The 12,310-nt window shown below is 37.5% G+C and overlaps 1 protein-coding gene across 1 annotated transcript in view; it reads left to right on the forward strand.

Moving 5' to 3' along the window:
* The window catches only part of CPB2 (carboxypeptidase B2), a 64,831-nt gene that overhangs the window by 44,145 nt on the left and 8,376 nt on the right, over positions 1-12,310 (forward strand). The window contains exons 7-8 of the mRNA XM_037799782.1: positions 5,691-5,801; positions 8,461-8,554. Coding sequence (XP_037655710.1) covers positions 5,691-5,801; positions 8,461-8,554 — 205 coding nt within the window. The remainder of the gene's footprint in view (positions 1-5,690; positions 5,802-8,460; positions 8,555-12,310) is intronic.

Below are 12,310 nucleotides of genomic sequence, written 5' to 3' on the forward strand. Positions count from 1 at the left end.
GTTGTAGGTTTACAGAAATATCATGCAGAAAATACATTTTTTTAAGTCTTTTGTCTGTAATGTCCCAGATCTGATACTTCTCATTGACGGTTTCTAAGGCTTTAATCTTCTCTTTTGCCAGGACCATTGCTTCCTATTTCTTTGTATGTTTTGTACTCTTTTGTTGGAACCTGGACATTTTTATATTTTAGTGTGTTATCGCTAGAATTTAGACTCTGAGGCATTTGTTTCTTAAGCTGGTATCTAGTTATTGTTATGACAGTGCTTTCCTTGAAAACCAGGAGCTAACAAAAGAAGAAGAAAGAGGAGTAGGAGGAGGAGGAGCAGGAAAATAAGAAAATCCCTTTCCCAATCTTTGCTGATTGACATGTGCAGAGTGCTGTCCTTCAGGGCTTATACATACAAATAGTTTAGAGAAGGGCTCCAGGCCAAACCTTAGGGGCCACCTGCAGAGGCATTTTTTCTTGGGCATATACTACGTGTGGCCCTGGGAGTCCCCCATTTGCATGGATAAGAATGTTCCCTCTTCCCGAGAAAACAGTTTCCTCTAGGCTCTGCACTGTATATCCTATAGCCAGCAATTCCTTGCCCTAGGCAGCTACTTGATGATTGCAATCCCACAGCATTTTGTAGGCGAGTTCTGTGTGCCACCTTCTCCAGTTCTGGGATAGGAAGTCCCTCAGGCCATCACCAGACAGATTGGGCCAGGTAGGCATGCTTCCCGTCTGTGCACAAGGGTGACTCTGCTCCCTCTGGAACTGGGATGGGAGCATGGGTGGGCTCGGGCCCAGCCAGGACACCACAAGATCCTACCACTTTTAAGTAGCCTTTATCTTGATTCCATGCTCACATTGTTACTTCGCTTTTAATGTTTACTGGAGCTAAACATGCTCGTGCCCAATTCTCGATTGTTGTTCATAGCTTCCGTGAGGAACAGAGCTCTAAAGCGTCTCACTCCTCCATCTTGATGCTGTGTGTCTTCACAACGTGAAGCAATCTTTTAAAAGTTCTTTTAGTGAAGATCTTTTGGTGGTAAATTCTGTTATGCTCTTTAGATCTAATTATCACTCTATCCTGTCCTCCTTTTCAAATGCTGGTTTAGCTGAATGCAATGTTTGCATTTGACAGGTCCTACATTGTCTTTTGGCATCTATTGCCGTCTGGTATGAATCTACCGATGTGTTAGTTGTTGGTTGCTTGTAGGTTAGCTCTCCTTTGTACTTGATGACTTTTGATTATCCTTGATGGTCATTAGATTCATTACTGTGGATTTAATTTTGCTTGTCTTGCTCAGCACATAGGATGATCTGAGGATTTACATAGTTGTTCAAGTTTGAAAATCATTTTATTCTGTCTTCAACTATTGTGTCTCTGCTAGTCCCTTTTATGGGCTTCCACTGGAGTTCCTTGATCTATTGTCTATGTTCTGTAACTGTTCTTTCATATTTTTAAAAATGATAACCTTTGCTTCTGTGTGCTCCTTTCTGGGTGAATTTCTCAACACTATCTTCAAATTCACCAATTGTCCTTGTGTCTAGTTTATATTACACAGTCAATCGAGGTTTTTATTATTTCAATGACTATATAAATCTTTTTTAACTTTTACAAATGGTTCTTTTTCATATTTCCCAACACTGTACAGTTTGTTTTGTTATAATTTATATTTCACTTTTTATGGGTATATTTCCTTCAAATCTCTCTTTGAGAATACTCTGAATACTTAGTTTTTTAAAATTTTATTGTGTTATCATATATACAACATAAAATTTCCCATTTTAACTACTTTCAAGAATACAATTCACTGGTATTAATTATGATCACAATGCTACCACCACTACTGTCCATTGCCAAAACTTTTCTGTCCCCCCAAACCTCAGAATATTTATTTTAAAGTCGATGTCAGATTGCTTGATAAGATTAATTACAGTTGAGTTGAATTCTTGTTCTTAGTGTTGATTTTGTTAGGTATCTTTCTTAATATTTGATGTCTATTGCGATTTGGATGCTTGGTTTTCAGGTTTATTTTGAGTAGGAAGTCTTTTGTTTTCGTTTTCATTTGCTCTCCCTCTACCCTCATTTCTCCCTGTTTTGTAAATGCCACCAAGGAGCCCCATAGGCTTCTGCCAGCTCCAATCTGCTAATGAATCCCTCCATGGAATTTTCAATTTCTGTAACTGCGGTCTTCAGCTCTGTTTGGTTCCTTCTCATATCGTCCATGAGATACAGATCTTGAATTAATTCTAATGAATTCTTAATTTCATGAACATATCTGACTGGGTTGAAAATGTTATTTGAAAACAAACTATGTGTTTAACCACAGTCATTAAATATTAAGTTAGACTATAAAGCTTATCCAGTGTTTGAGATCACAGTAACATGATTAGAAGGATTTGAAATTTTGAAGTATAGATAACAGGCTAAATGTCAAATCTGAAAACATCTAACTTCAGATATCTGAATAGAATATTAGAATAATTCAAGAAGGTAATCCAGCACATTTCTTTTTGCTTCTTTGTATCTATATAACCCTTCTTTTAAGTACCATGGTGTCTAGACTAGCACACAGGTTGGGTCAGTCACAGAGAAGAACACAGCCCTACCCTCAGCCAGCCAGGAAGATGTCCAAAGTCCCAAGGATGGTAGGGCATTTCCTAGCTGTTTCCTTTAGGTTGTCCTTCAATCTGGGTCCAGTTCTCCTCTTACAGGCATTGAGAAGTCTACTTGTCTCCTGTTTTCTCTCGATCCTTCCTTTTCTACACCTCTTCCCGGAGGTCTGCTTTCATGCTGCTACTCCTCACTGATTCCCACTTCCTTTGGACCCTCATCTTCTTTAGCTGTGCACCTCGGCAGGCTCTCTAGCCTACATGCACCTTTATGCAGGATCAGAAGAGGCATCTCTATTGGGACAACTGCATACACACCTGCAAAAGAATGGAGTTGGACCCCTACCTAACACCATTAACAAAAATTAACTCAAAATTCATAAATCAGAGACCCTTTAGGGCTAAAAGAATAAAACTCTTAGAAGAAAATTTGGAATAAATCTTTGTGACCTTGTTTTAGGCAGGCAATGATCTCTTAGATATGACACCAAAAGAATGAGCAATAAAAGAAAAAATAGATAAATGGGACTTCATTAAATTTAAAACCATTTGTGATTAAAAGGACATTATCGAGAAAGTGAAAAAACGACCCACACAATGGGAGAAAATATTCGCTAATCATATATCTGACAAAGATTTTGTACGCAAAATATATAAAGAACTCTTTCAACTCAATAATAAAAATGCAAATAAGTCTATTAAAAATGTGCAAAGGATTATACATTTCTCCAAAATGATATACAAATGGCCAGTAAGCACATGCAAAGATGTTCACCTCATTAGTCAGTAGGGAAATGTAAATCAAAAGCATGATAAGATATCACTTCACTCCTACTAGAACTTTAATTTAATTTAAAGAATTAAAGTAAAATAACAAGTGTTGGTTTAGGATGTGGAGAAATTAGAACCCTCATACATTGCTTACGGGAAAGCAAGATGGTGGAACTACTGTGGAAAACAGTTTAGCAGTTTGTCAAAATCTTAAACATACAGTTACCACATGACCTGACAATTCCACTGATAGGTATAAATAGCCAAGAAAACTGAAAACTTAAGTCCATAGGAAAAAAACTGTGCATGAACATTCAGTGTAGTAGTATTCATAATAGCCAAAGAGTAGAAACAACCCAAATGTCCATCAACTGATGAGTAGATTAAAAAAAAATGTGGTATATCCCTGCAGTGGAATATTATTCAGTCAAAGTAAAAAGGAATGAAGCACTGATACATGTTAAAATAGGAATGAATCTCAAAAATATTATGGTCTGTAAATGCAGACAGACACAAAAGGCCACGTACTGTATGATTCCATTTATATGAAATGCCCAGAATGGGCAAATCCATAGAGACAGAAAGTAAATTAGTGGTGACCAAAAATGCTGAGGAGAAGGAGAAAATGGGGAATAACTGCTAAAGGGTAAAGGATTTCTTTTGGGGGTGAAAATTAATTGTGGGGATGGTTGCGCAGTTCTGTGAATGCATTAAAAACCACTGTATTGTACATTTTAAAAAGGTGAATTTTTTGGTATGTGAATTATATCTCACTCCTTCTCTGGAACTGCTGCTGCAGCCTTATACGAGGGTAAAAGGTATACCATGGTATGGCACACAATTTAAGGGCTAGATTTCCCCACTCCTGTCAGGAGCCCTGACGATTAGATGAAGAAACCTCTTGGGGCTATTACTGATCACCTCCCAGAGCATAACTTTGTGCTGAGCCACTCTCATCCAATCAGAGGTGAAGGCAGAATGAAACAGAATGAAGCAGACAGGTTCCCGCCATCCCACATCTATTTAGAAGTTCAGCAAACTGAAGGAAAATCAAAGTGATTAGTGCTTTGTTCTTTTGAAAGACATAACATCTCTTAATATTTTTCCCATAACAAATACTGTGTTATTTCTGAAAATTTACTCCAAACCGAATTTTAAAATTTGTAGCGTCAGAAATTCAACTAGGTGATGAATTTTTTGAAAGATTGCTTCTCTCATTCTATAAAATTTGCCTGTTTCATTAACTTATAGTAGATTTTAAAATAACTTGCACTTTTTCTTTTTTCTCATCTTCATAAGTGGTTATCCACTGCAAAGGATTTCAAATGACTCTTGTGATTGTTCTAGGGGAATTATGGGTCTAATATTTAAAGAAAAAACGGTCAAGTTTTATTTATAACTAAGGTAGGATTCAAAAGATGTCTTTTACTTTTGTCAATAATCAAAACTTTTTCTTTACAAATTTTTTTGACTGAAGTCTGGGGAAACAAACAGTTGCAAACTAATCCACAGATTAAAATGTAGCAACGTTGCCACAGATGGAGATTTTAAACCAGAGCTTTGTTCTATATGAAATAATTTAGCCACTGAATTTTGTCTTTGTGTTCCGGCTGCCTCTCAGTTTGGTCATTTAGGATAAACTTCTCAGTCATCAAAATATGGATGCTCCTTGGATTATGTTGAGATATTTAACCCCAAGTTGGTTATGAACCTTAGAGCAGGGGAAGAACAAATGTCAGATAATTCCTATTAGGAAACTCATGGCTAGTACCTAGGCAAAGCTACCACTGATTTTAATGCCAAATAACCTGATACATGGGAGCCACACTCAATTCTAGCAAGAATTTAGATTCACGAGAAGTTCTAAGGACAGTTTGTCAAATATCATCCAATCATATCTGGGGATGAACAAGACAAGTTTAGTTTATGCTCTGGTGGATATTGATTATTGAAAAAAGGAGCTCAGTGATATAAAGATTTTTGTTTGCTTAATTTTTTAATATGGTGGGCTTTATTTTCTTATTTTATGTCTTTAATAAAGAATTCTTTTTGTTTTTGGAAAGGAAAGTATAGAGAATTTATGTCTCCATTTTCTAATGCATTTACCATGTCTAAGGCATTTACCATCATTTGGTGGCAGAGTACCCTGAATTCAGTCCTTTTGAGGAGTTAGCACACTTCCAGAAAGTTAAATCTGCAAATCCATACCTGCCAAATGACTTTTTTTTTTTTAAACAAAAAGTACATTTAAAAAAACAGACTAAGTTTAGAAGAACTTAAAGAGATGTTACTAAATCTACTTGGTTTACTTTGCAGGTAACGCAACCCTCTGAGAAAGAAACTCTGTATACCAGTCTTCTGAATCACATGGATTTTTATGTCATGCCCCTGATTAATGCGGATGGTTATGACTACACCTGGAAAAAAGTAGGTGAAGGCAAAGAAAACAAAACACATTAGGGATACAAGATATCCAGGCTAATTATTAACAGAATTCTAGATCCTTGGCACAATGCTTTTATTAAGAAAAAATATATTTAATTTTTATTATGGAAGATTTAAAACATATGTAAAAGTGGACATGATTGCATAATGAACTCTTAGGTACTCCACCCACTTCAACCCTATCCATATTATTTTGAAGCAAATTCCAGACACCGTAACATTTCATCAATAAATATTTCTGTAGGCATCTCTAAAAGAAAAAAGCTCTTAAAAAAATAACCACAATACAATTATACCTAAAAATTAACAATAATTACTTAATATCATAAAATGCCCAGTCAGTATTCAAATTTCCAATTGTCATAACATTTTTAGAAACGTTTACTTCTTTGATTCAGGATCCAAGTAAGGCTCATACATTGTGATTGGTTAATATGCCTTTTGAAACTCTTTTAATCCCAAACCTCTGCTCCATTTCTTGCTCTCCTTTTTTTTCCTCCTTGTAATTTATTCATTGAAGAAAAGATTTTCCATAGTCTGGGTTTTGCTAATTGCCTTGCTACATTGCAGTTTAACATATTCCTCTCTTTTCTGTATTTCCTAAAAATTGCTATTTGTATTCTAGAGGTTTAATCAGATTCAGATTTGACATTTTTTGGCAACATCGCTTCATTGTGGTAGTGTGTTCTCCCATCAGGAGGTACATAATGTCTGGTTTCATCTCTTTTTGTGATATTAGCTGCCATTGTTACACAATGTCTAGATCCATTCATTCTTACTAGGAATAATTTGAATAGCATTTCAAAAAAAACTTTTTGTTTTGAAATACTTTCAAACTTACAGGACAGTTACAAAAATAATACAAACCCCATACCAAGACCTCCAACAGACCTCTATCCCCCACCTCAGATCCACCAGTTTTAACATTTTGCCACACTTGCTGTATCGTTCTTTTTTCCTATCTATCTATCTATCTATCTATCTTCTATCTATCTACCCATCAGTCCATTTTCTGAACACTTGAATGTAGGCTGTATACATCATGCTCTTTGAACACTTATTACTACAATATACATTTCCTAAGAACAAGGATATTTGCTTATGTAGCTATTTTAAGTGCATTCGTAAGGTTCAAGAAATTTAACACTGGCATAAAGCTTAGAGCCTACTTTTAATTTTTTTGTATGCCCCAATAATGTCCTTTGACCCCTTCTTTCTTCATACTTAGATCTGTCCTGTTCTTGTTTGTCATTGTCTCTTTAGTTGTTCATTCTCTTTTTTTTTTCAAATTGCAACCACTCCCAAGCCCTGAAACTTCTGACTCTTCCATCTTGATCGAGGCAGACCTGATGCAGCCTGAACAGCATTTTGATTTGTAAAGTCATGACTTTCTAGAGTCAGGGCAGCATCCTGACAGAATTGCGTTCTAACTGATATGGGACTTAAACATTAGTACCCTCTAACTCAATCATGAGAGCATAAATATTAGTATCGTGGTCAGCCTCATCTATATTGGAAAACATTATTGATGGCATTTCTAGTACATCAAGTTCTTCTAGTACATCTTGTACATCATGTAAAATTACTCAAGACATATGAAGTTCAGTCCTTCATAAGTTAATGAGGGAAACATAGAATATAACTAAGCTTATGTAAGTTGAAAAGCACATATAAACACTGAAGGGAATGAGAATAATTGGAGTGACTGGAGACTCATAGGATTAGATAGGAATTATTTCAATTAGGAGGTAATTTATGTAGAAAAGAGGGAAATGGTGAAGGAGATGGGTAAAACTATCCTTTCAGGTGAGGGGAACACTGTGAATAAAGGTTTGTAGGAGGGGACGGGAAGATCCCAAACCTAGTGAATGAGAAATACCCAGCAGAGTGTCTAAGACATATTTGGTGTTCATATATACTGATATTCCAATGATTTCATGCCTTCCCCTGAATTACAGTGGAATTCAGCCACCCTGTAGTTCTTACTTTCCAACAGTCCTTTGCATCTTACTCTGCCAATTAGTTCATTCAATTTGGGAAGCTGATGTCCCCAGGGCTACTGTTGCTACCAAACCATAGCTCTGGGTGGGGAGAGTGGGCAGGGACCCCCTTGAAAGAAGGTTGGTGAGAGTCGGGGAATAGGGCATCACCTCGTCCCAACCCCACAACTTAAATGAAGGCTGTGCAATAGTTTACATGATCAAACTTCCCAGTTTACTCCAAGAACCCAACTGGGGAATTTCCTTTTTCTTTAAAAACCACAGTTGAATCGCTTGACTCAGAGGAGCCATCTGACTAGATGTGTCTTCACATCTTCACCTTCTGTCGCTTTTAAATGAGAGTGGTCAACTCAATTTGAAGAGATCATGGAAACTCATGACCAATAGTCTTCATCTAGGTTGAGACGTAACTAAAATTAGTCTTCTTTTCTTAGAAGGAGTTCAGAATGACACTGTGTATAAAATTAATGTAAAGGAAACAAGACTCAACTAGAAGGCCAATGAGCAGCCTAGTTGTAGCGATGGAAGGGATCAGGAAGGAGAGAAACCCAATTTAGTCTCTTAGGCTTTTAAAAGTCATGCACTTCCTTCAAGGGAAAACATGGCCATCCTGGTGAGCTGTGGGTGTTTCATTCATTTAGAATCGAATGTGGAGAAAGAACCGTTCTTCTCATGAGAACAATCGCTGCATTGGAACGGATCTGAACAGAAACTTTGCCTCCAAGCACTGGTGTGGTATGTTATATGCTTCATTTTTAGCCATGCCTCTTCATTGAAAGGGTTAGGTTAATAGAGAAAGACCCATTCATTCAAAAGAATTTCAAGGGATCCTATCTGAATCAGGGGATAACTTAAATATATTTTTAAAAGTTTATATATGTGCTAGAGTCAACAACTCACTCTAACCTTTCCTGACTGCTTTGCTATCATCTTTAAAATAAGGAAATTGATGGGTTATTTAAGTTTCCTTCTAGGGTCAACATTCAAAATTCTATTCTAGAATAATATGCGTGACTGTTAAAGATCCTACTTTAAGAACCATTAGGATACTGAAGACCAGGGTTTGGTGGGTTCCTCTCATTTTCAATTACATGTAAATGTTTATTTCCAAAGTGTTTGGAAATATTTTTTTTGATAGTCGCTGTAGTTAAAAGTCCTTTCTTTTGTGAATAAAATAAAGATAAACCTAGCACAATGAGGATTTATCTGTTTATTTGAATGAGTTAATATACTCAATGAAAATTGATTTGGGCTTTTCAAGAACAGTTTCTTCTGTCAAGGAGATAGGCATTTGATTACCCTTTCTCCCATGCCCTGGGTTATATATCACAGAACTGCATTTAAGAAGCAGCAAATTAAATCGAACAATGAACTTGGGTCATCTCTAATTTTGGAGGCGGAAACACTGGCTCTACAGGGAGTACAAGGGAGTAAAACTATCGTAACCCCAGAAACACCCTCTGCTTCTCACCCTTTTGCCCCAATATAATCCTTTGTATGTGATCTGACATAATTCCTTAAAAAAAAGAAGAAGAGTGGGAAGTAGCGATTTGGAATGTTCAATCAAACCTCCTGATGAACTGCTTACCTTATTTCCTTAGAGTTTCTCTTCTATCTTAGAAGCACCACAAGGGCAGAGAGCTGGTAAGGGGCCTGGCACATGCTGAGTTCTCAGAAAGCAGTAATTGAATGAATACACAAATACGTTTAGTTGCTCTAATAAAGCTGCTGATGTAGCAGGGATGCAGAGGAAGGAACAGTTAATCATGACTTGAAGAATTAGGTTCCAGGCGATCACTTACTGGTTTTTCCCTAAGAACAATCCTTCAGATTGTTGAAAAAAAAATGATGCTCAAAGGCTGCTGTAACCACTGATAACTGGGCAGGGAGCCAGGGAAGCACCAGGGAATGTAAAAAGGATCTGAATAAATACAGTGAACAGTCACTAAACATAGGGCAGTTTACATATTTCATTTCTTAAGAAGGTGTCATCTACATATTACAGATGGGGAAATGGAGACTTAAAAATAATTACTTGCTCAAGGTTGCACAGCTAACTGGCTAGTAAGTGGCAGAGCTGGGAAGCAAACCCGGGCTGACGGGACTTCAAATGTATTGAAACTCTTATATGTCTGACTCTTAAATCCTTCAAGGACCCCTTTGGAACTTCTTATTTTCTCTTTGATCTCTTTTGGTGCTCGATTTTACTTGGTTCTTTGTGTGTGTGTGTGTGTGTGTGTGTGTGTGTGTGTGTGTGTGTATGTGGTGAAATCAGTATTGCCTAACTTGAATAGCCATGTTGTCAGAATATATTCATGTTATTGTCGTCAAGATATATTTCAGTCCCCTCTTAGGCATGTGCTATATTATTACCTCTCACAAGTTTCAGACACTGAAACAGAAGCAGCAAGCAAAAAGGCAAGAGAGATCCAGATAAAGCATGAAAGTAATTGGAAGGAACCCCCCTTTATTATTATTATTATTATTATTTATTTTGGGCCAAGTGCTCCATCATCTCTTGAGTACAGCAAGGCAGTGAGAAGGGAGAACCAAATCTTCTCTTTTCCTTGTCTCCTCCTAAAAGAATGTATCTTTATGATATTCCATATAAAGGATCTAAAAGAGCCCTCACTTATTAACAAAGAGGGAGATATCAAGCCTACTTGCTCATTTTTATGGGCATTTTACCTTTCCCCTGTATTAAGATCTTGTGTATGTGCTGTGATTGTGTGTCAGGGATGGGAAGAGGGGCACTTTGTGAAAACCTCTGGTCTCAAACATCCTAAAAGAGTTCTGCTCATTTTCTAAAATATTAAGTTAAACTACAGAATTTTTGCATTCAGTGTCCAATGGAAAATCCTTTATTTTCCTGTGAGTTCTTAGGGTTCTTGAATCCATGCCTATAGATCAAAGAATGCTCGACTGTAAAGGGACCTGGTAGCCCCAGCCCCTCTTGGTTCCGGTAAGAAAGCTGAAGCTTGAGGGGTAAAGTAGCTGCCCCAGTGGACACAGTGCTTAATGGCAAAGCCCAATCTCAAACTCCAGTTTCCTGGGCTCCTTCCACTAACAGGCGTGAACGCTCTAGAATGACAACAGAATGAGAATTCGAGGCTTCTCTGTCCAGTACATAAGTACTAGTCACGGGTTGCCATTGAGCACTTGAAATGTGGCCTGTCTGAATTGAGTTGTGCTGTAGGTATAAAATACACACTGGATTTTGTAGGCTTAGTGGAAAAAATGCAACATAAAATATATCATGAGTAATTTTTATATTGACCACGTTTGAAAGGATAATGTTTTATACATAGTGGGTTAAAGAACCTATATTATAAAAATTAATTTTACCTGATTCCTTTTCCTTTTTAAAAAGTGACTACTTGAAAATTTAAAATACCTTTGCAACATGCATTTTTGGCTTGCATTATATTTTTATCAACTAGCATCAGTCTGAGGACTCATATTAAGGCTCCACCATTGTCTTCAACTCTTTCTATCCCATGCCCCCTCACCCCCAATTTATACCCTCCATTCTCTAGAACTATAAACCAGAGGAAAAAGGTGGGGGTATCTAAGGGTAACCAAACTCTCAAGAATGTGTCAAATTACAGTATTGGTTAATAATAAAATGAAATAAAATACTAGGAAAGGACTTGGATGTTCAACACAACATTTCCTGGTGGGGAAAAGAATGTTAAACAAGCAATAAGATCATCTTTGTTGCATGTAACAGGAAGAAAGCAGAGGGAGCTGAAGTAAGAGAGGCAGGCTCCGTGAGGATAGTGGAGAAACATGTGGAACCAAGGGTGGGGTCGAAGACAGTCCTCAGAGACTGGAACTGGGCCTGGACTCTGGAAGGAGCTCCACCAGTGCTTTCTCCCCCCACCTCACCTCTGTGATGCACGTTGGGTTTCACTGAGTCCCACCCCACAGGATGATGATGATGGGGGGTGGGGGGGGGATGGGGAGAAACAACAGCTCACAGTTACTGAGCACTTTCTATATGCCAGACAATGTGCAAAGCTCTATATGCATTAGCTCATTTAATCCTCCTTAAATCCCCATTTATGGCATAATTATTCCATTTTGCAAATAAGGAAATGGAGTATAGATTGGTTTAAAAAATTTTGCCCTGGGCCAGATAGCTCTTAAATGGCAAAGCCAAGATTAGAATGAAGCGACTGGATGCTTAACAATCTGCCACTCTTGCCTCTTATCATGAAGGATGGTTATTGCCAAGAGTGTCCAATTGGCATCTCCTAAAACAAAAGAACTTACTTCATAGGGTTGTGCTAAGGGTTAAACGAGATACTGCCTGTAAATCATTTAGGAGCAGCCTGTGCTCTGTGGGTGTCAGCTGGTGTTGCTGTTTGTATAAGAGAGCGACTGAATGGACACTAGAATCCAAGTCTCAGTTTCAATTTTGTATTGCCACATTGGCAACACAAAAGTTAAGGACCCAATTCTGGGCTAATCAACTTTTCTAGGAGGGAA

The sequence above is a fragment of the Choloepus didactylus genome, chromosome 12 (genome assembly GCF_015220235.1).
Source record: "Choloepus didactylus isolate mChoDid1 chromosome 12, mChoDid1.pri, whole genome shotgun sequence".
Classification (NCBI taxonomy): Eukaryota; Metazoa; Chordata; class Mammalia; order Pilosa; family Megalonychidae; genus Choloepus; species Choloepus didactylus.